Here is a 22634-nt window from a genome sequence, read left to right on the forward strand (position 1 = left end):
CAAAAATACTGCGCAGTTTATCAATGACACCCAATGAATAATCGATATCTTTCCAACTAAAACAAGATAGCTGCTGGTGGAAACAGACAGCATGTTTTATTTAGTTTTTAAACCATAATCTTCATTTGGAACATAATTATGGTAATTATGTAATTAATCCTTTTACTTTAAGCCTGTAATTGTGCTCCAACATTAATAAAACATTTAAGTTTTATTTAGTGGGAATAAACAGTGGGTCATTACAAATACAAATACAGTTTTCAATAACAAGCTGTGTTTGTGTTGCCTTGAAAAGATCCAATTGTATTGTGTCCCTGTTAGCCACTGTTGCTGTATTTCTGCTGATTGTCATCACTGTGGGATTTACTGATCTATTCTAAATAGATCATATTCTTTTAGGGCTTATAGTAGGATCACCTGTTGTTTGGCCCTCTTAGTCTTAAATAAAACATCCACAGATGTGATGTTTTTGAATAGATATCTATCACATAATCTCTTCTCTTTATGTTGCGTTCCTCATGTGGCACTGAGCAAATGACCATAATAAGTGTGATGCAGTCAGACAGTTGTCTTTTTTTATCTCCACAGTTCAGCCTCAAGGTTTATTAATGTGCTCTGCCTGAAATATAAAACTAATGGATTATCTGTTGTTGCTGCCCGTTAGTGTAGCGGAGGCATCAATGGAGGGGAGATGGCAATTTTTGCCTCCAGAGCAGGACCAAGTCCCTGCTGGCACCCAGCATGCTTTGTGTGTGCTACGTGTCAAGAGCTGCTTGTGGATCTGATATATTTCTACCAAAATGGCAAGATCCTCTGTGGAAGACATCATGCTGAGCTTCTCAAACCACGTTGCTCATCTTGTGACGAGGTGAGTTGCAGAAGTAGCAGCATAATCCACTATTGTTTGAGATTTAGAGTTAACCACAGTTCTCCAAAACACTAAAAACGCTATTTATATTTCCCTTAAGATCATCTTGGCTGATGAGTGCACTGAAGCAGAAGGTCGCTATTGGCACATGAAGCACTTTGCCTGTTTTGAGTGTGAAACAATGCTAGGTGGGCAGCGCTACATCATGAAAGATGGGCGGCCCTACTGCTGTGGTTGTTTTGAGTCACTGTATGCGGAGTACTGCGAGGCCTGCGGTGAAAACATTGGTAAGTTATATTTGTGAGATAAAAGAAAGCTGTGTCCAAGACTGTCCAAACGTTTCTTTGACTGTAAGTTGCCACTTAATGCAGTTCTCCTTTCCCTTCATTCCCTCAGGTGTTGACCATGCTCAGATGACCTACGAAGGTGTACACTGGCATGCCACAGACCAGTGCTTCTGTTGTGCCCAGTGCAAGACGTCCTTATTAGGTTGTCCCTTTTTGCCAAAGCAGGGTCACATTTATTGCTCGAAGGCCTGCAGCCAGGGAGAAGACATTCATGCCTCTGACTCGTCTGATTCTGCCTTCCAGTCTGCCCGCTCTCGCGAATCACGGCGTAGTGTCCGTATGGGTAAAAGCAGCAGGCCTGCCGAACAGTGGAGACAGTCACAGCTGCTTAATCCACCTGCCACTGCCCCCTCATATGAGTACAAGTTTGGGGATGGAGAGGGTGATGGAGATGGTGGAATTGATATTGTCGGTCGTAAGCTGGCGTGTCTTGGCCTGGAGGAGGAAAAGTTTTGGAGGGAGCGGGAGGAGCAGGATGGTGGTGGAGAGGAGGATCCAGAGGAGTGGGCCCAGCATGAGGACTATATGACTCAGCTTTTGCTTAAGTTTGGCGACCGTGGGATGTTGCATCAACTTCAGCAGCCAGCCCTAAAATCTCCCAGCCCTAGCAGTGACAGAAACAGACTAATAAATGTATCTGACCCCTGGCTAAGGCCTGATGCCACATCAATGGGGGTTACTGCCTCCTCTTCCACTCCTGCCAGTCCCACCCAGAGTCAGATTTCCAATCAGTCCCGAGCAAACAGCCCTGGACTGATGAGCAAGAAGCACCTACCTGAAATGTACTGGGCCCAGTCCCAGGACGGGTTGGGAGACTCCGCCTATGGGAGTCATCCAGGACCTGCCAGTGCCAGAAAGATCCAAGAGCTGGAGTTGGACCAGGAACAAGACCAATCTGAAACAGGAAGGCAGGCTTTCTGGCCAGACACCAGGCAGTGGTATAAAGACTCCCTAGAGTGTATTGCTGATGAACTGAGGAAAGCTGAGCAAGGTGTTGGAGACTCCACAGACTCCCTGGCACTCTCAAATATTACCGGTAAGACTATTTTTTTTATTAATTGCATAAAAAATGTTTTCTCTCTTCATGTTGAATATCTTTTAAAATTTGTTTCTGGCTCGCTATTTTTAGGTGCATCAGTGGATGCTGATGGCAGGGACAGACCTGTAGTCTACACTCTTGCCCTGCAGGGATCCTCAGTGGCAGATGACTGTGAGAAGATGAGCAACATGGGAACTTTTAACTCATCACATATTCACCACAGTAACAACTCTTTAAACAATATGGACAAGGAAGATGAAGAAGCAGCTTTGGCAACGAGGGGAGGTACATCAGGAGGAATTCTGTCACTGTCCCCTCATTTGGAAGGCCTTCCTACTTCCTTTGTCCATGCTCCAGCTTTGAGGAGGAGCAAGTCCCAATCCAGGCCTCCTCAGATGGTAAAGTTCTCAGAAGACACTGTGGACAATGGATATAATGATGGATTTGACATCAGTATAAGAAAGCATCCCTTGAGTGAGAAGCCACAGCGGAGGGTGTATTGTCCGGATGAGGTGAACAGAGAAAGAAGTCGCCCTACGAGCCACCATGGGCGCAGCAGGCATCTCCACCGGCAAGGACGGCACCACAGGAGTCGTAAAACCCGCTCAGACAACGCCCTTCACATGGTGCCTTTGGAGAAAGCACAGAGGCCATATGTGCTTCAGCAGCAGGGTTTGGTAAATCCTCCATGTGGTGCCATGCTTCTACAGCAACCCTCACACAGGTTGCCCCTGGCCTACCCCCACACCCGATCTGACTATATGCTTCAGGGCTCAACACAAGGAGACCTCCGGGTTGAGAATTTCATGAGTCTTTACAGAGATGAGGATGATTGGTGCTCTACTTGCTCTTCCTCATCATCAGACTCTGAGGAGGAGGGCTACTTCCTGGGTCAGCCAATCCCGCAGCCTCGAGCTGCTGGGAGCTACTATGCTGAGGATTACCCGACAAGGGTTACAGCCCTCTCTTCCCAGAGTCATGGCTCACAGACTGGACGCAGAAAGAGTCATCGTTCCAAAAACTGTATAATCTCCTAACAGTGTATTTACATAAAAATGTGCACTACGCCAGCCAATACAATGAGGGTTTACACAGATCAATACTGTCTTTAGAAGAGTAGTTTAAAAAGATGCATGTCCAAAAGTTGTGCTTTAAGTCCTAAATGAAGGCACATTTGTCATGTCAAGATGCATATCACATAAATTTAAATAATATTCTGATCAAAGAAATCTTTAATTGTAACGCTTTAGACAGCAAAGATCAGATCTGTGCAACATATATTCAGAACATCTGCTTCTTGAATATGTAACTTTGACCTAGATACTGGGTCTCATTAGATTTTAGCACTAAGATGTATGGACTGGTAACTTAGAAGCTGTCTTTAGACAGTACAGATCTGAATTATGTTTAATGAGTTTGGGAAAGACATTAAACCTCATTTCAGCATTTGCAATTCAAGTTTTGTTAAAATTTTCCATTGAAAGATTAGCAACAGGATCTTTGTGTGCATTAAATTGGCAACATTATTGTACACAGATTGGTAATTAAAGTAGAAAATAGAAACTAACCAAATAATTTAATGCATAATTTAGTACAAAATTATAATGTAAATACTAAGTTAAAATTTGAATACTGGTATTTTTTATATCGCTGGCTTAAATTGATTGTTTCTTTTAAAGTGTGTGATATAAAAATAGCAGTGTAATATTTGGAGTTGTTAATATTGAGAAACAAGAAGGTGCCACTTCACAAATTATGTTCTTCACAGTAAAGTGTTAAATCACTCTGGAACATCAATGACACATTCACAATGCTCACTTATGGTGTACAAAATATATATATAAAAAAAAAAAGTCAGTAACAGCCACATTTTCCAACCCCAACTGTTCACTACCCTTGCTCTCACATAACCAGCTAAATGCTTTGTGATGTAAAGATGCTTGTAATAAATATTTTCTCCAAAACAGTTAAGAATAGTTTGTGATCCTGAGTTGTGACATTGTTTCATGTTTGAATTGCATATCTTGCAACAGTCATTGTGTTACAATTTTAGTAAGCTGCATCAAAAAAAAAAGTTATTTCGTGTACTACACAGATTCTCAAAAAAAAAAAAAGTCATCCAAATTTTAAATAGAGGAACGTTGAGCTTAGTTTGGCACGCACAGGGTTATAAGATCTATGATGCAGGTGGTATAGTTACCGTACATATGACTCTGGTTAATAGATCACAATAAACAAACTTTACAGAAATCGTTTACTAGAACCTTCAAAGACATCAGTTTTGTGCAAAGCTTTGTATCAGTGTCACCAAAAAAGCCAAGCTTTGCTCAGGTTTTGTAGGAGGGACATACAATATAAAGTTTGAAAAGCAAAACGAGACAACACAAATTTACCAAACCGGTATTTCTACACAATACAAATTTATACAATTTTGAACTGTTATAAATTTAGCAGCACCCAGTCATGTCTCACTGCTACAAACCATTTACATATCTGAAAATACAAAACAGAAACAATGTGTTATCTTGCTTATCTTTTGGAAAATGTAATAATGCTGAAGGACTGACATATCCAGTCAACATTTTATTTTAGTTTCCATTTACAAATGGTCAAACAATACACCAATGTTAAGCACTGGTAGCTTCTTAAATAGAGAAAATGTATTTTTTGCCATTTGCCAGAAAACTGCTTTCAAAAACATTAACAGCTTTCAACAGAGAAAGTAAAAGTATCTGTTCAAAACTAACACTGTTGAGCCCCACACCTGTGCATACTCTCTTCCAGGTCGAGTTGTTCTTTATGTTGCTGTGCTGCAGAAAAGATCCAGTCCAGCAATTCACCAAATGTCCAAGACCAGCAGTCAATCCTACAATGTTCAGTCTCACAATAATAGAGCAAATCAGGCCAATGGGGTCAGAAAGACGAGCTGTTATTAATTGCCGTCTTTGAAAGTTTGTGACTTGCCAGGGATGTGGAGGGGATGGTTGAGTCACAGACTGAGGATTCTGGCTGCCGAACTGCCTCGTCCAGCTCATTAATGAAGTGCTTTAAGTCCTCCAGGCAGCGCTCGCGGATCTCCCCAAGGTTCTCTCTGAGGGGAACCTGCAGCTGCTTCTCCAAGTTGGGGTCTTTAGCAATCAGCATCTTCACTACCATGCCAAACGTCTCACAGTCTTGTCGGTACACCTGAATATGGACAAGAACATGAGGCTTGACAAGCAAAACAGCATGAAATGTTTACTTTCCAAGCACTCAGATGCACATTTACACCCATTTGTATGTAAATTTAGGTCAAGTGTAAAAAGGCACAGGGTAAAGAGCTAGGAGAAAGAAAGATTTTAATTTGAGGACAAGTTTATTCCTTCCTGTTCTACCTGTCACCTAGATGCGAAGACTTCAGCGTTACTGAGCATCACACTCTGGTGTTAACACACATCATGTGGCGCCAAAGATAAACACTTTGACTCTCAAGTTTAATAAATGCACTTTATATATACATAACAGGCTAGCCCCAGAAGCAATAAAACCACAATTTAGTGGTGGCTTGATGGCTTATAACAGGTGATAAGGAGACAATGAGGAAGAGGTGTTAGAATCTTGTTAGGGAGTTGCCAATTCACACTGAGCCTCAAATGTCTCAAAACAATGGAAGGAGCCTGCTGCGTTCAAAAGTGGTTTCACCTGCTAAACATCAAAGAGGATTGTTCGAATCCCCACACTGAGGTAACAATGACATTTTAGAGGGATAAAATAGTCGCCTCATATAATGTAGGTAATAATAAAGTGTTTCCTTTTTCTAAGAAGTTAAAGCTCAGATCTGTGAAATGGCAGAAACACAAGAAACTAAAGGCAGAAAATCTGTTCCAAGAGTCAGAGAAGACATTAAAATTTTGTAGTTTTGTCAGACCAACTATTCACATTTAAAAGCTGGCTTTTTCGCTTAAAACATACACTCACTTGCTACTTTATGAGGTACACGTGTTCAATCTTATGCAACCCAAAACAGCATCTCTGCCAAAAAGTATATTTTTACAATACAGTAATTTCTCAGATTTAACTTGAAACTGTCAGAAAGGTGACATTTCTACTGTTTATTATTGACGTCATAGTGGGTAGTGGAGTCATACTGCGTTCAATTTGTTCCATGTCTCTTTTCTAGTTCATCACAATCTTTTTCGCTGTCTCAATCTTTACCTCAAAAGTCTGAACATCTGCATCTGTTTAACTCAATTCCACTCAGTGATGAAAACAGAGTTGATCAACCAACACTGTTGCTTATTACATCAAGCATCAAGTCTAGGTGCTGTAGGCAGACACAAGGGCACTTCCAATGACGAAGGTTGGGCCCATGCGACTGGCTGTGTAAAATTAGGCCAGGCAAGGGTGAGTTTCAGTCATTCACTGGCTTCTGTGCTGCAGGGCACTCTAACTCACTGACTTATTTATAGCTATTCACAATGTTCCTAGAACAGAAAGTGTGGCTGGAGTACAAGAGAGATCACAAATACAGATCTCATCAGCCAGAGTTAATGTAGTTATGACAACAGATGTCAGCTTTCCAAAAACGGGCATTAGGCAAGCTGCTACATTATGCATCTGCAAATATATAGTTGATCTGAAATCAGCAAAAACAGTTGGCAGCTTAAAAAAAGACTGCTCCGATCCAGACCCCCGACTTAACCAACCATGAGACTTTACTGAAAATGATTTCTGTCATTGAGACCAGTGTTTCTGTCTTCACATAATCACAATGAAGGTTTCTTAATTGCATAGTTTTTGCGTGACGTTTATCTGACATAAGGGTGAATTATTGGAAGAAAATTTGTGGTGAACCTATAGGTTGAGGTTAGAGTGGTGACGCATCCCTTATACAACATTTCCTCTGGGTTTTTTCTATACATTTTCCATCTAAAATAAATGATTAAGTAGAAGATGTAACAACAGCTATATACAAACATATCTCTTGACTATGCTGAATTTAGTAACAATGCATTGTCTTTTTGATTTTTTTTAGCTCCTATGGGTCTTATTTAACAGCTGATAACTGCTGAGTAAATTTATTTATCATCTTTTCTCAGGAAGTATGCAATCAAGTGTGGAGACAACGTCTTTGAATACAGTCAAAAGTGTTCCTAGACAACAATGTGCTGAAAGTACATCCTGTATTCAAACTCCCGTCCTGAAAAACCCTCCCTTATCAAATCAGGAAGGAAAGGCCCAGTTCCATACTTTGGGTGGGGTTGCTCAAGAACTGTCTTTTTCTTGAAACATATACTATATCGTCTATAGGTTGCTAAAACGGCTTGGTGAGAGTGGCTGAAAACAATTAGGTAGGGTGGAAGAGTGAGCACAGGAGTCTGTCTGGCGCCCAGGACAAGAATGAAAGAGTTCAGTCCTGCCTTCTTTGTACTTAAAAACAAAAAACCTCAGTGAGGCTAGAACTGTCTGGTTTTCTCTCTTGCAGCCAAATATTTTCAGAGTCTTTAACAAATGAAATAAAACTTTCTTTATATCTCAGCCTGGGCCATGAGGAGTAAAACATAATACTCTTTAGTGCCTGTCATGCCTTGTCACTCACTATAACCAGTGAGTCTGTTCTGCCGCCAAAGTCAACTCTGACACTGAGAACAGGTTCAGGTTGAATTTCAGCAGAAGCAGATCACTTAGCTACACAAACACACGCTGAAGTTCTGGTATAACACGGCCCAGCATGGCATCTGGCTAAATGATCGAAGGTTAAGGCTTGTGATCTGTAACAATATTAGAGACTGTTAATAAGTGTTGGAGGACCGACTGGACTTGTTGTGTTTGTGTCTGAGTGTATAGAGGCGATAGCTAGGCCAGACTGGGTGTAGAAAGCAAAACATCTGTTTGACACTTGTCATCTGAATGCCTTCTGCAACAAAAACACTGCTGTGGTTTCACAGAGCACATGTGAAAGTGAATTTATTGTTTCGGGCTGTAAAAGAAATTCTAACTACAAGAGTGTTTATCTGTGTATTCTGGGCCCTGTGAGAACATTTACACAAGCACACTTTTCCAGATTATATTTTGTGAGCCACTTTGCCAGGTAAGCAAGTCACTCATAACTTGCCCTTATATAAGACAGACCGGTAAACGTGGATATCACAAACAATAAATAAATAAAAAGTTTAAAATTAGTTTTAAAAGCTTGAGTTAGTTATTTAAGAAAAAAACCCTGAAACGTGAACGTTTTGACCCTGTTAAAATGAATATACTGTTCCCTCCCATTTAACATTTTAAACTATTTCCAGACCTAAATTGATAGCTCATATTTCTTGCTATAATATTAAATTTAGTTGAGACAAAAATTTATAAGGCCTCATTAAATAATCAAATTATTCATATTTTCCAAAATCAGTTTGCAATTATTAATACCTGAAAATATAAACTATAGCTCACCAAATAGACCTCAAACGTTACATAGTTTGTCTCATAAAAACAGTGGAGAAACAGATGGAAGAGAACTACAACTACAAAAAGCCTATAAAATAAGCCAGAGGATGCAGCGTCAGCAACAGCCTGTAGGCTCTATGGTGTAGAGAGCAGTGTGCGCTCCTGGGCAGAGCTGGATCTAGTTTAATGGTCCCAGTAAAGCAGCAGTAGTGCTCACTGGTGCAGGGAGGGCCTTCATTAGATAACAGAGCAGAGCAGGAACCTTGAGCCTGGGGTGTATTTAGGTTTGCTGTGGCTGACCTCCCACTTTATTGCATGCATGAACCTATACCGTCTAAGCTGGCTGTATGATGAACGAAGTGTTTCTACAGCCCTGTATGCAGGCCTAAAATGGTGTATGCATGTGTACATGCAGCTGTAAAGAGGAGTCAAAGACTGTGGGATATTAAACTGGTAATTGGCATAATTCTTGCAGTCAAGGATTCAGGCTGGGTAAGTAACAAGAGCAACAAGGAAAAAATTGGTTAATTATCTGTTAAAGTAGCTGGTAGCCAAATTTACCATCACTTAAATGCTGTACTCATGCTGTTCTTAGGCTGGCAACAGTGAAAGTGGCTGCTTCATTTCTAGGCTATATCCACCACTGTGACTAGTGGACAGAAAAGTTCATTTCCTGCCTGTTAGGAATATACATTAATAGGTGGCTGTTCCAGTAATGCCTATCCAGTAAAATAACCCATGCATGAATCAGAGAACCTAGGGCCAAAATATATATGGGGACGTACGCCAAGATTAGTGAGTGTCTGCCATTATGCAAGTTAACATTTATGGAAAAGTCTTACAACTTACTAATTTGTAAGTTGTATAAATGGAACGTTTCCAAAGGAGGCCAATAAAAGCCACTGACACAAAAACTTGTTTGTAATGCTAGATGGGGTATGGCAACTATTTACTAGTAAGATGGAATCAGAACTAGAGTTTAAAAGCCTGTAATGTAACAGAACACACACAGGCTTAAAGAGCTGCTATGTTATTTTAAACACCAATCATTTGCTGATTCATTTTCCTGGGGAGTTAAGCATTAATTTATGGTATCAGAAAGTCAGCAGGGAAATACCTTCTCTATCTCCTGGGCTTTGGCTGCGATGGCAAGGGATCGTCGCTCTTGAAGGTTTTCTGTAGTCTTTTGGCTCTCCTCCACAACAGGAACTACCACTGGCTCTTCTTTTTCTCCTTCTGGAAGATGGTGGTCCTCCTATAAACAGGGGAAATAGATGGTTATTATTCTAAGGAAAACTAACAAAAGTGGGGTTTAAAAATTAAAGTCATAAAAATGTTTGTCAGTCTCACGACTCATTAAAGAAATTTAGGTAGCATGTCAGTAAAAGGGTTGCAAGAAAAAAAACTGACATGGTCTGTGACTAAAGTTGAAACAAAACGACTACACTAGAATGACAGAGGATGTTAACAAATATAAAATTAACTGTTAAACCTAAAAGATGTGTGGTAAAGCGTTTCAAAAGGATAAAGCTCAGATATAGTTAAACAGCAGCTAAAGCTGAAATGCCAGAGTACAGTCTGTTTTAGTTGGATGCTATAAATTTCTAGTTACAGTACAGAATTCAAAAAAACAAAAAGATACATAGAAGCTATGTATCATTTGGCATTCATCAAAATCCAAGTTTATCGTACTGCACATACTGCATATTGTTCTTATTTTGCTATAATGAGTAAAAATGTCTGTCTTTTTCTTTTTAAATTGTATAAATTGGCATTTCAGCGGTTTATCTTAAGATAACAGGAAGTCAGATAATTCACGATGAGCAACCTAATGGGAAGAGTGGATGCGTTAGTACCCCCCAAGTATTACAGTGAAAGCCAAAAAGAGCAAAGAGGAGGAATGAGGCCAACTTGGCTCACCGCTCAATTTCTTTTCATTTCCTGACACTATTAAAGTTTGAAGACCAGGGAGCAGGACTGCCCAGCCATGACTAAAGTCCACTCATACATTAATGGAAGCAGGCCACGGAACGAGTCATATTAAATTTCTAAGATGACTGAGAACAGACATTACAGAAGATGCTACATTACAAATCTGAGAGTGGTCAGAAATAAAATGCACAACTCATGAAGCATCATCCAATTATTCCTCATTGCAGTTCCCTCCCTGAAGCGATGCTTGGGAGAAGTCCAGTGTGCATTAAAGATAGCATTTGTCACTCTTCAGCCTCAGCGAAAAAATACCCTTGACTGTGGGCACAGACCAACCTGGAAGACATATTTTACTTCATACACAAAGCTTGGAAAAACACAATATTTTGCAAGTAATTTTAGATTTTATATTTACCTAATTGTTGGATTTTTGTTGTAAAAATGCCAGTGTGACCACAAATATGAAAATAACTAGAAGACCACCTAATGAATTTAAATGTTTACAACCAGGTGTGATGCTTTGACTGCAGATGTTTCTTTTCCATGTTCACATCCTCCAATCTAAATAATTATCATGTGTGGTAAAATGCTATATTGGAATTGCAAGGAGTTAGCTACTTTATAAAGGCTAAAACCTTCCACCCACTGGGCCACATTAGATATCAGCCAGAGCTGGAGCTGCTTTTGTTTTAGGTCCCTCTCTTTAGTCTCTTCTGTCTGGGGTGGCTCCAGAAAGCCTGTTTGTGGGTTTGCTGAATCTGCACAGCAGGCAGTAGCTGGGGCCATTAGTGCAAGCTTCACTCGGGGCACAGCACAGGCCTTTCATCTTGGCCAAGGTTATAGGTTTGTGCCCCCAGAACACAGAACGACAATGCACCACAGGCACAGATCAAACACAGCAGCAGAAACAGCAGTGTGTATGGGTGTGTGGAGGGATGGAGCACTTAGTACAACTTTCATCACAGCAGTTGCTTGAGTTGTAGTGGGCTACGTTTCCATGTTGTATATTGTAATTTTCGAAGTATAAAGCATGTTCATTGGTTGAGAAAGACATTCAAGTGCCCATTATGCAAGTTAAGAGCACAATCAAAAAGTTTAAAAAATGACCCGAATGAGCACGTCCTAAGCTTCTCTAAGGGCTGTTGATGATAATAAGCAGCGTTCAGATGTAGTTCATTTGGCTTCTGTTAAAAGTGAATGTATATCCAACTTGTAAAAAATGTATTCATAAGAATGTTTGGCATGTGCCTATTCAAGCCTTAGGGCTTAAATTGCAAAAGAATTACAAACTTTATTTTGCATCATTATTATTAACTTTAAAAAAAAAAAAAAAAAAAAAAAAAAAAAAAAAAGAGAGAGAAAGCTGTGGCACATACATGACATCTAAAAACTGCTACTAACAAACTGACTTTTTTCGAACTTTGGATTTACAAGCTCATAGTAATTCTGAGTGGTATATATTATTAGGATTATTAATATTCAAAATGATAGATTTATGCACATAAGTTACTAGCGACTTGTACGAACTCCAGAGTTAACAGCAGACAATAGTTACTGCTTCTCTTCAGTTCTCTGCTAACCAGCTTTAGCAGGACTTGAGACAGCACTCGTGTGAGATGGTTGGCCATCTCTCTGTAAGCGGATGTGCAGTAGGAATATAAAACCTTCTTGAGATCTCAGAAGACGTAATCGCACATCAGTAACACAGGAAACTTTACCACGTCTGCCTTTAATCTCTTTTGACGTTAATGTAGCATAAGACATGCTGGCTGATGATACATATGCCCAGACCTTCCCTGTGAGCCCAATGTTATACAACAGTTGCTCACAAGCACATAACCATCTCCATCTAGCCGACAGCCTCATCTACCAAACACAGCCAGTCGTACTCTTTAACAGAAAAAAGAAACGATTGTTCATTGTAAACAGTCTAAACACATCCCAATGGGTTCCACAGGGACTTCTCCTGGCTTTGCAGCTAAGATCCTGCGATAAAGATATGACTTGGGCTACTGATTTAGCCTCCTCACTTCTGGGTGGCCAGAACCAGACACATTGTACCTAATCACATCTGACTCTATTTACACTTCTCTGCGAAGTTGGGGATGGATGATATCGGCAAAACAAGACGTTATTTGCAAAACAGGCAACAGATATCTACATTCAATACTTACTGAAAACAGAAAAAGGTTTCTTTTAAAATTAGGAGCACTTTAAGGAAGAACGACTCATACTTTCGTGAACACTCAAGCCCTTATTCCTACAAGTTCTTGTGATTGAGGTCTGCTTATACTACAGGTAAACAAAGCACAGGCCTGATGGCTTTTATGCGCTGCGTGAGTGCCACTTTAAAACCCATTAACATACTTCAATGGGACCAAACACTTATTAGAAGGATGGAATTTAAGAAGTTCCAGATGGATCCTGCTGTACAGTGACAAGGGCAGAGTATAATACATTAAATTAGAAGACATTCTATAGTTCATTTAGGACTGAATTGCTGCATTTAATAATTATAGTCTAAAGGATTTTTTATGTAAGAGAGGCTATCCTGTGAACAAAACATCATTACTGCAATAACTAAATTATTACAAGACACGAGTCATTAAAATGACAATAATATACTTGGTCATTTGTTTGAGCTCACCTTGTTTGAGGTAGCACTGTGTGGAGAGCCTTCTCTTGACAGGCCTGGAATTTTGTCTGGAAAAATGACAGAAAAACACACAGACACTGTGATACTTGTTTGTGTGTGTGTGTGGGTTGGTCAGACAAACATCCAACTTAAAATTACTTTAAAAAAAAAAAAAAAAAAAATATATATATATATATATATATATATATATATATATATATATATATATGAGGTTAAAAGCAAGGTTCACACAAACCTGGTGTCATTTATGACAACTCATAAATGAGTAACACACTGAAAAGCTGATGACATTTGGTACGAGGTTTCAGACATGTATCTACACTAGAACATCTGGAAAGACCAAGAAAAAGTTTTCACTATTGTGAATCAAACTCTGGTGGGTGGATTCACTGTACCACACTCCCTGGGGTCACCACTTCCTCTCCAGTCACTCAATTTCCATTTGTGCTTTATAAACTTGAAGCATCCAAGGCTTTATAGTTAGGTCGTATCAACTTATACAAAGTCAAGCAGAAACACCCCAGAGTGGAAGGTTTAGCTTCAGGAATATCCATCAGACATTCTATACCCTTTCCATCTTCTTCCACACACGACTTGGTGGCACCTTTATGGGGCCTGACAAAGTGGCAGAGAGAATGGGCAGAAATGCCGCCTGCTGTACACATTACAAACATTCTCTGTCTCTCAGGTTACCGAGTGAGAGTAGCTTAAGTTTAACGACTGCACAAATCTGAAACAAATACTCTCTGTGTGTCCTCTCATCTTGAGTGTCCTCTATTGACTAAACATTTAATGAAAGATATGGAACAATTACTATACCATACAGTAAAATACATAAGCAGTATTTATATTGTCTAATGCCCATTTCCTCAAAGATTAGTTAGAAACCAAATGCAGTCTGTCTTTCTAACTCACCTATAACAACTATACTGAACTGTACCTACCAGTAAGCTTGATCTGAGAATAGGTCTCTTCATACCCTGCAGGAAGACAAAACCATAAGGTAAGTGGCTGTGGACAGCATGTTAACAGCATGTTAGACACCCACTTCCATGAGGTGTCACTAAAATGATCGTTATGCAGATGGTATCTTCTATTGAAAACAGAATATTATACATTTTAAAACATGTCTACCATCGATCAAACTTCACTATATTTGCATGATTTCTTTAAAGACCTCCAAACAAAGCTATAAAGATTGTAGCAGTATACAGTATATATGAGCTATAAGCAAGGAAACTTTAAAAGGTCCAGAGCTACAAAGAGCTACACATATTATTAATCAGAAACCTATTTTACAATCCAATTGATTTTAAGATTTATTTTTAGCTTACTGGGAAACAAACCCATGTGCAGCAACAAATAAATTAAAAAAAAAAAAATCTACTAAAAAAATTAATCTGACATGCATTAAAATTGGTAATTAACTGCTTTGCTACCATTTCTACACATAATCCTTACCAAACTCTAGATTGGTATTGCTATTTTTAATGTGATTTAAGAGTATTCACATCCAACTTGATTTGGGCTAGAATAAGTATCATTACATTTGATCTAAACAACACAACTTTCAATTTTGTTTTTGCCACAGATGATGGACAGTGCTGGTATAGCTACACAACAGGAAGTAGATTTGATTTATAAAGATGAAGTCAATATTAACAAACTCACCAATAGGTACTAATCAGTAAACATTAATGATAATGCAACTCACTTAAAACATGGGAATTTTCAGGGTCAAAGGGAACATCTGAGTTTATTAATGTTGGAATCCATAAGAGTCAGTCATCCCATTAAAAAATGAAATGACAAAAATGCTTTCTTCCCTGTCATAAAAATTTAAACTTAATAATTTTAAAAATTCATGGGCTAATAATTAATTGTCCTCCATACTTCAGTATTTCGTGGCAAGAATCTCTGGAGTCAAAAAACATTTTCTCTGATGACAAGGATGCAGACACTTATGATAAACAGATCAGGTCTAAGTTTGTTCACATGTCTCCATGTACAGACCCAAAGTTTCATGTCCACTCTGTTGAGGAAAGAGCGCCCCCCAAAGGTGCTCAGAAACACCTGCGTGTCCATCTGGACCGTCCACACCTGTAAAGCCAATCAGCCAGATTGTCAGTCATGGATAGACAGTGAAATAATCAAATAGAGGTGGGAAAATATAAATCTTTGGTCCTAAACAATGAATACACAGTTTGGGGTAGTTGTTCTGAACTGAAAGGGATTTTATAATCAGGTGAGGGGAATGAAGGTTCTACATACTCTTGCCTTGCTGTGAGGGAAATGGCAGGCTCTTGGCTCTGTCTGGTGAGTAGCCTCTGCTGCTGACGCTGGAGCCCGAGCGGCTGTGGGGGGAGCGGGCTACCTCACGGCGAATGGGAGAACGCTCTCTGAGGGGAGGGAAAGGGGGTGCTTTTCTTCTATAGTGGTCTCTTTCCTCTCTAGAAGAGCAGAGAAAACATGTTTGAACCATTTAAATTATGATAAAACAAACATCCCAAGTGCCGCAGAATAATAAACTCTCTCTTCTTTACAATCTGTTCAAGTTAATGTAAATTTAAAGCCTTTTCTTTTCCCGCTTTTTCCACTGACACAGCACAATACTGCCATCTAGCATTTTAAAAGGTCACTGCACAAAAGCAACAATGGAACAAGTTGATCCATGTCTGCAAAAGAAAAGTTTAGTGTTCTTCAACCATAAATTTAAGACCTCACCAAAAACAAAACAAACCCAAAAACAAACAAAATGAATGAGCCAAACAGGCAGATTATCATTGCATACACTTGATTGAAGTATGTTTTTTCACTTACCCTCTGTCTAGGTTTAAGATGGCCTGCACTAGTGTGTCTTCCCCACTCTCTGGGAGGGACCTGGGTGCCGGGTAGATGCCCTGGTTTCGCACGCTATGAGGCGGTAGTGCACGGGCACTTGGGAGATAAACACACACGGTCCAATTATAACTAAGTACAAAAAAATAATACCATTAAACAAATGGCATTTGGTCAATGAAATAATTCACAGACCCTTAGAAAATGAGTGTATAACTAGGACTGTGGAATACTGGTTGCATGCTCTATTTTTTAAGTTTATGGATTTTCTAAGAACATTAATAAGTAAAATAATAATAAAAAATTTTAAAAGCCAGAGGATGTTGAAGCCCTACAGACAAAACAAAAACTCTCATCCCTGTTCTCTGTACAAATATAATTTGAGTTAAACACGCACAACCACTTAACATGGACTTTTGTAGAGAATGAAAAAAATAATAGTCCATCTCTAAAACGATCCCATACCCATCAGTACAGCTGCTACAGCAACACATGTATAGTGCCAAAAGAAGGAGAGAAAACAATAATTGACATGCTACAATTACAGAGGGAAGATAAAATGCAAAGTGTATTAAACTTGAATCATACTATACTGAAAAATAATTAATTTCTGTCATTGTATAAAACATTTTCAAACATTAAAGGTAGATGTTGCCTGTGGTTCACTACAATACTTCAGTTGATTTGGGGGGTGGGGGGTGTCTACATGGATGAAGGCTGAACTCCATCAACTTCACATTTCAAACACTCAGCTACAGCCAAGATTGCAGATAAGTCAGTGTTATGATATGCAAGTAGTGTCACCTTATCTCACCGCTTTCTAATGATGGCGTCAACTGGTCATGTACACAAATTCAAATATTTATTTTGGCACTGTTAAACAGCACTAACCTGATTACCATTTTCATTAAATGCTAGTGTTCTGTGCAATTGAACCCATTGTAGTGTTATACTATATTCCAGCACACAGAGAAAACAAGTCAAATGATGCATTAAGCCTAAATGGGGAAGATGAAACAACGATCAAGGATGTGGAGTAAGACCTGAGACTGTAAGAAATGTGAATAATGTGGCCAATATACATCAGGTGACTATGATTTATGATTACTGCTATACAAATAGATAGTCTGAACATGTATACTGAGGTTAGAGGCCTGTTTCTGCAGAGACTCCTCCTCAGCTGAACCACAGGAATTAAAACTCTGGGGACTTGTGTACAGACACAGCCACACCATGCTGTTTATAATATATTAACATGAAATTATCAGAACAATTTGAGACTAAGGATAAGCAGTTTACCCAAACTCCAAAGGGCGCACTGTGTGTGGGTCTTCTCTGGGCACTCGGTAAGAGTAGTCCTCCTGCCACATGTAAAAAGAAAGTTTGGTCAAAGTGAAACTAAATGGCAGTTTTTCTTCATATGATTTGGTTATGTGAGAAAAATACAGATGTTATGAAATGAAACAAAAAATGTTTGGATTTCAAAATTGGGAATTAACATCTAAACAACTACACTTAGGTAGTTTGCGTAATGTATCTGCTGGATTTATTTCTGTCCATCAGCTATAAAAAGGCAGCCATAGATGAAAAAACAAAAACAATACAATAAAGATAAAAGAGTAAAGAAAACATGACAACATAAGCCATCAGTGAAATTTCATAATGAAAAATGCATATACATTTTATGCTTAATTTAGACAATTTTTTTCCTTTCGGCTTATCCCGTGAGTTCAGGGTCGCCACAGCGGATCATTGTACGCATGTTGATTTGGCAGTTTTTAGGCCAGATGCCCTTCCTGAAGCAACCCTCCCCAGTTTCTACTGGGCTTGGACCGGCACTGCACAGCTGCAAAAACTCTGTATCTAAGGCATAAAACATTTTAGCCAGAGCCTTAACTCTAGCGCCCTCAGCTGGCAAATAATGTGTGTATGTGTGTGTGTGTGTGTGTGATGTCATACACACATCTACAATGACAACATCTTATAACAAGGAACAAATGTACAGCAAAATATATCTCTGGTTTTTACAAGTTTTTCACTATATAAAAATAGTTCAGACTAATTCCAAGAAAATACTCATTTTCAGTTTGTCAACCAGAGGTTTTGTATGGTCCAGATATCTCATTCTGCTGTAGGTTCTTAAATGGCTTAATTTAAGATGTGTTTTTTCAGAGGTGAGACAGTCTTTGAAACTTCTTATTTGCTCATATGCGACCAGTGAGTTATGCAGTAATGTGTGAGATATGGTTCTTACCCTCCTTGAGGGTGGAACAACTCTGCGTTCAGCAGGAAAATGAAGGCTGTCCCCATGGTAGCCCCTCTGATCTTCATGGTATCCACGTGGGCCACCTCCATTCGGGAAAAAGCGGGGACCTCCCTCGTATTCGTATCCACCACGGCCGTAGTCATCCTCTGGCCTGCCAAAGGGACCCCTCCTCTCCACAGCTCCCGCTGCTCGAGGGTATGGACCCTACAAGGACCGTTAATATTTTTGAGTAAATTTGGGTTTTTAAAACTTTTTGGTAAGGTACTTTTATTTTGCTGATATTTGCTTAAAAATGTGTCTCCTCAAATGACTCTGTGCTTAATGCAACCTGCTGGCCCCGACTTGTTCAGCTGATGGATAAATTAACTTTCTTTAAGGAGTTTTTGGCAGTTAAACATGTTCTCCCTCTCTCTACAGTGTTTTTGCTTTAGAAAGAAAAAATAAAAAATAAAAAAAAATTCACCAAAGCGACTTGTCACACACTTACCGATCTCTCTGGTAAAAACCGTTCATCATACACCTCTCGTATACTCCTATCCCTCCTGTAAGTCACTGCAAGAGGCAAAGAATATTATGTACTGTATTTTCGTGTGATTGTACAAAGGTGGTGTCTCAAATTAAATGTAATTTTCTGTATTCAAAGGTTCTGTGTTCTAGTAAACTTTAGCCCACTTTTTCCAACTGCAACATTTAAGTCAAACATCTGTAAGAACAAACAATTGTAGATATTTAATTTGATGATAACCATAGGATTAAATGACTTTAAACTTGTGAAGGCAATGAATTTTGCTCTAAGGCCACTCTTGCAAAAATTGTGTTACACTGTGTAAAGTCTCTTAATATTGTCCCCATCCTTGCATGTGCCATTAGTAAAAATACTCAATATTCTAACTTCAAATACATTAGCAGTACAAGCATTATTCGATACTAAATCAATGTTTAACTACTGTATTTCCAATAATAATTGGTTGACAACTTACTTTTTGACAGAAGGGCTTCTGTAAACAGCGTGGTATTGCGAAAATTAGATCTTCAACTCAATCTGTAAAAAGGATTGTTAAGAACGTTCACTTTGAATACGTTTTTTATGCATCTGTCTTAGGTAAACTGATCATTTATAATGAACACTTGCTATGAAATGCAGAATGTGGAAAGCTCTAGATTGCCATAGGGGCAACAAAGCACAACATGAGCAGGAAAGGGAACACGGTTGGACCATGCGATGTAATTCACCAACTGCTTGGCTGGTTTAAAGTTTCTGCAGCCAGACTGAATTACGTGTGTATTTCCATTTAAACCCTAGCACCTTATTTAAAATAGCACCAGTTCGGTATTACACAACTGAAAACTACCCAATCGATTCGTTGGAAAAACAAAACACTACAACATTTTTGCGTTTATGTATTTACTGCTAACTAGAGTATGTCCATGTAGAACAGACAACAAGCACTGCTAATTAGCTAGCCTCAGTATATACTGGCAGTAATTGCAGATTTTATATTCTATGACTAAGTTAACTTATAGGTACTTCAACACTGATAAACATTTGTTGAGAAGTGGGTGTTTCGTTATATAAAAATCTGTTAAATAACTTACAAAAAATTTAATTTACTCAAAACAAAATAGCAAGAACAATCTCACCTTCCTCTATCGTTTAGTTAGCTTAGCCTCTCCCGGTCGGTAGCTAGCTACACGGATAACGGCTGTTTTATTGGACGGCGCAGGCCATGCGTCATTAACTGGCGACGTGCAGACATGGGGTTAGGTTCGGTTTTCTAAACACTCGCTACAGTCAAATACACAAAATTCTGCAATATATTTCACTTTGGATATCATTCTCACGGTGTGGGGCGGTGCTGGTAAGTAATTTGGTTGATGTACTGACCTGCCAGAAGTGATTTTAAAATATGTAACGCTAATAGCTCAATGGGCATTAAACACTGTTAATGACCAGTTCATGTTCTTGTTTTCTTTAAAAGAGTGGCCAGTATGAGTGGAGGCTTGGCACCAAGCAAAAGCACTGTTTATGTGTCTAACCTGCCTTTCTCTTTGACCAACAATGACCTGCACAAGGTATTGTGGTCCTCAAAATTGTTGGCAATAGCTTATTTGTGTTAAAGCTCCTTTAACTAAAAACTGTTTAACAAAAACTCAAGTTGATTTCAACTTCTTTACTAAAAGAGACCACGTTGTTTCATTTCAGCTATTCACCAAATATGGAAAAGTTGTAAAGTAAGTTGTTTTGTTATAGTTTCTTTTTTTAGTCATGGAACATCTAACTAACAACAATGAGTTTCAGCCTCCAAGTAATTGTCTTTTATTACGTTGGCTATTGCAAGTTTTAAAATACGTATTTAGTCATTATCAATGCTTATTTCAGGGTCACTATTGTCAAAGATAAAGACACTCGCCAGAGTAAAGGAGTGGCATTTGTTCTTTTTCTGGACAGAGAATCAGCTCACAACTGTGCAAAAGCAATAAACAACAAACAGGTGAGTCTGTTTTACATCAAGACCCTTCATTTTCATATATTGTATGTCACTGAGCATATCCTGCAGGCTTCTCTGTATTAGATATACACCTGTTAATTACAAATGTATTTGCCCAAACTCAGTTGTTTGGCAGAACAGTGAAAGCAAGCATTGCAATTGACAATGGCAGAGCAGCTGAGTTTATAAGAAGACGAAACTACACAGACAAGACTAAATGTTACGAATGTGGGGTGAGTACGTGCAGGATTTTTTTTTGGTCCTGTAAGATAACGAATTACAATAGCAAGTATAGTCTTACTTTGTCCTCCCTTAATGGAAAATGCTGTGTTTTCTCAAAATGAAACTTTGCAGGATGTAGGTCATCTGAGCTATGCATGCCCTAAAAACATGTTGGGGGAAAGGGAACCTCCTAAGAAAAAAGAAAAGAAAAAAAAGAAAAAGGCCCTACAACCTGAGCATGTGTAAGTACTTTATATTATTTTGTTAATGTTGTGTGTGTGTGTGTGTGTGTGTTTGTAATTTTTACATCTTTTCCCTTAAAGTGAAGAAGAAGAAGAAAGTGAAGAAGAGGGAGAGGACCCAGCTTTGGATAGTCTGAGCCAGGCAATAGCTTTTCAGGTGAGTGTCCAGGTAAAATGTTTTAAAATTAAACAAAATGCAGTGTTGATTCATTCGATTCAAGGATTTTGATATAAATTACAGATTTATGTTATGAAATGTTTGCACCTTTCTCTGTGACCTAAAGATACTGCCACACAAAAAAGATGATGAAGGTACTATTATATAAATAACTTAAGTGTTATTCTTCTTCTTTTCCTTTCGGCTGTTTCCTTTCAGGGGTCGCCACAGCGAATCATGTGCCTCCATCTAACCCCATCCTCTTCTCTCACACCAACTAACTTCATGTCCTCTCTCACTACATCCATGAATCTCCTCTTTGGTCTTCCTCTAGACCTCCTGCCTGTCGGCTCCAACCTCAGCATCCTTCTACCGATATATTTACAGTTTCTCCTGTGAACATGTCCAAACCACCTCAGTCTGGCCTCTCTGACTTTATCTCCAAAACATCTAACCTGAGCTGTCTCTCTGATGTACTACCTTCACCTTACACTGGATCTCCCTGTACTCCTGTCTACTCTCTTCTGTCCTTTCAGTGTCCCTGAAAACTACACAACATTTTTCCTTTTTCAACTTCCACCACCTTGTCCTCTGCTTTGCCTTAGTCCTCTTCATTTTTCTCACCACCAGTCATTTTACAAACCACCATCCTGTGTTGTGTGGCCCCTACAAACACTTTTCAGTCACTGATCTCTTTCAGATTACAACCTTGACACAAGATGTAGTCCAACTGAGGGCTTCTACCTCTTCTGGAAGAAAGTGTTCACTACAGCCATTTCCATCCTCTTTGCAAAGTCTACCACCGTCCGTCCTTTTTTGTTCCTGTCCTGAAGACCAGACCTGCCCATCACATTCTGATCACCTCTTTTCCCTTCACCTACATGTCCATTGAAATTTGCACCACCTCTGGGGATGCTTTGCATCAATTCATCTAACTAAATACAGAATTTCTCCTTCTGTCTTCTAACTTACATCCTACCTGTGGGACATAACCACTAACAACATTAAACGTCACACCTTTAATTTCCAGCTTCAGGCTCATCACCTGAATGAGCCTGATACTCTGTTCACTTCTAGAACATTTCTCACAAATTCCTCTTTCAGGATAACTCCTACTCAATTTCTCTTTCCATCCGACCCATGGTCGAACAACTTGAACCC

General features: G+C 39.1%; 3 protein-coding genes across 13 annotated transcripts in view; 2 read left to right on the forward strand and 1 right to left on the reverse strand.

The window, feature by feature from the left end:
- Window positions 1-4228, forward strand: part of prickle1b (prickle homolog 1b) — a 26496-nt gene extending 22268 nt beyond the window's left edge. For all 7 annotated transcript variants that reach the window (XM_067490930.1, XM_067490931.1, XM_067490933.1 and 4 more), the window contains 4 exons: window positions 665-868; window positions 969-1155; window positions 1265-2251; window positions 2345-4228. In XM_067490930.1, coding sequence (XP_067347031.1) covers window positions 665-868; window positions 969-1155; window positions 1265-2251; window positions 2345-3291 — 2325 coding nt within the window. In that variant the 3' untranslated portion in view covers window positions 3292-4228. The remainder of the gene's footprint in view (window positions 1-664; window positions 869-968; window positions 1156-1264; window positions 2252-2344) is intronic.
- pphln1 (periphilin 1) overlaps window positions 4204-22634 on the reverse strand; it is a 20325-nt gene continuing 1894 nt past the window's right edge. The window contains exons 1-12 of one of the 4 annotated variants that reach the window (XM_067490946.1): window positions 20005-20073; window positions 19344-19405; window positions 18851-18915; window positions 18352-18567; window positions 17397-17458; window positions 16080-16196; window positions 15537-15709; window positions 15273-15359; window positions 14204-14239; window positions 13251-13306; window positions 9789-9926; window positions 4204-5440 (exon numbers count right to left, since the gene is read on the reverse strand). In XM_067490946.1, the coding sequence (XP_067347047.1) occupies window positions 5168-5440; window positions 9789-9926; window positions 13251-13306; window positions 14204-14239; window positions 15273-15359; window positions 15537-15709; window positions 16080-16196; window positions 17397-17458; window positions 18352-18567; window positions 18851-18915; window position 19344 (1224 nt within the window). In that variant the 5' untranslated portion in view covers window positions 19345-19405; window positions 20005-20073 and the 3' untranslated portion in view covers window positions 4204-5167. Of the gene's footprint in view, window positions 5441-9788; window positions 9927-13250; window positions 13307-14203; window positions 14240-15272; window positions 15360-15530; window positions 15710-16079; window positions 16197-17396; window positions 17459-18351; window positions 18568-18850; window positions 18916-19343; window positions 19406-20004; window positions 20074-22634 lie in introns of those variants that run through there. The other 3 variants (XM_067490944.1, XM_067490945.1, XM_067490947.1) reach the window with 3 other exon arrangements.
- Window positions 20083-22634, forward strand: part of zcrb1 (zinc finger CCHC-type and RNA binding motif 1) — a 4035-nt gene continuing 1483 nt past the window's right edge. The window contains exons 1-7 of one of the 2 annotated variants that reach the window (XM_067490951.1): window positions 20083-20222; window positions 20343-20436; window positions 20567-20595; window positions 20744-20855; window positions 20978-21085; window positions 21207-21316; window positions 21398-21473. In XM_067490951.1, the coding sequence (XP_067347052.1) occupies window positions 20353-20436; window positions 20567-20595; window positions 20744-20855; window positions 20978-21085; window positions 21207-21316; window positions 21398-21473 (519 nt within the window). In that variant the 5' untranslated portion in view covers window positions 20083-20222; window positions 20343-20352. The remainder of the gene's footprint in view (window positions 20223-20342; window positions 20437-20566; window positions 20596-20743; window positions 20856-20977; window positions 21086-21206; window positions 21317-21397; window positions 21474-22634) is intronic. The other variant, XM_067490952.1, reaches the window with a different exon arrangement.

Source organism: Channa argus, chromosome 21 (genome assembly GCF_033026475.1).
Source record: "Channa argus isolate prfri chromosome 21, Channa argus male v1.0, whole genome shotgun sequence".
Lineage (NCBI taxonomy): Eukaryota > Metazoa > Chordata > Actinopteri > Anabantiformes > Channidae > Channa > Channa argus.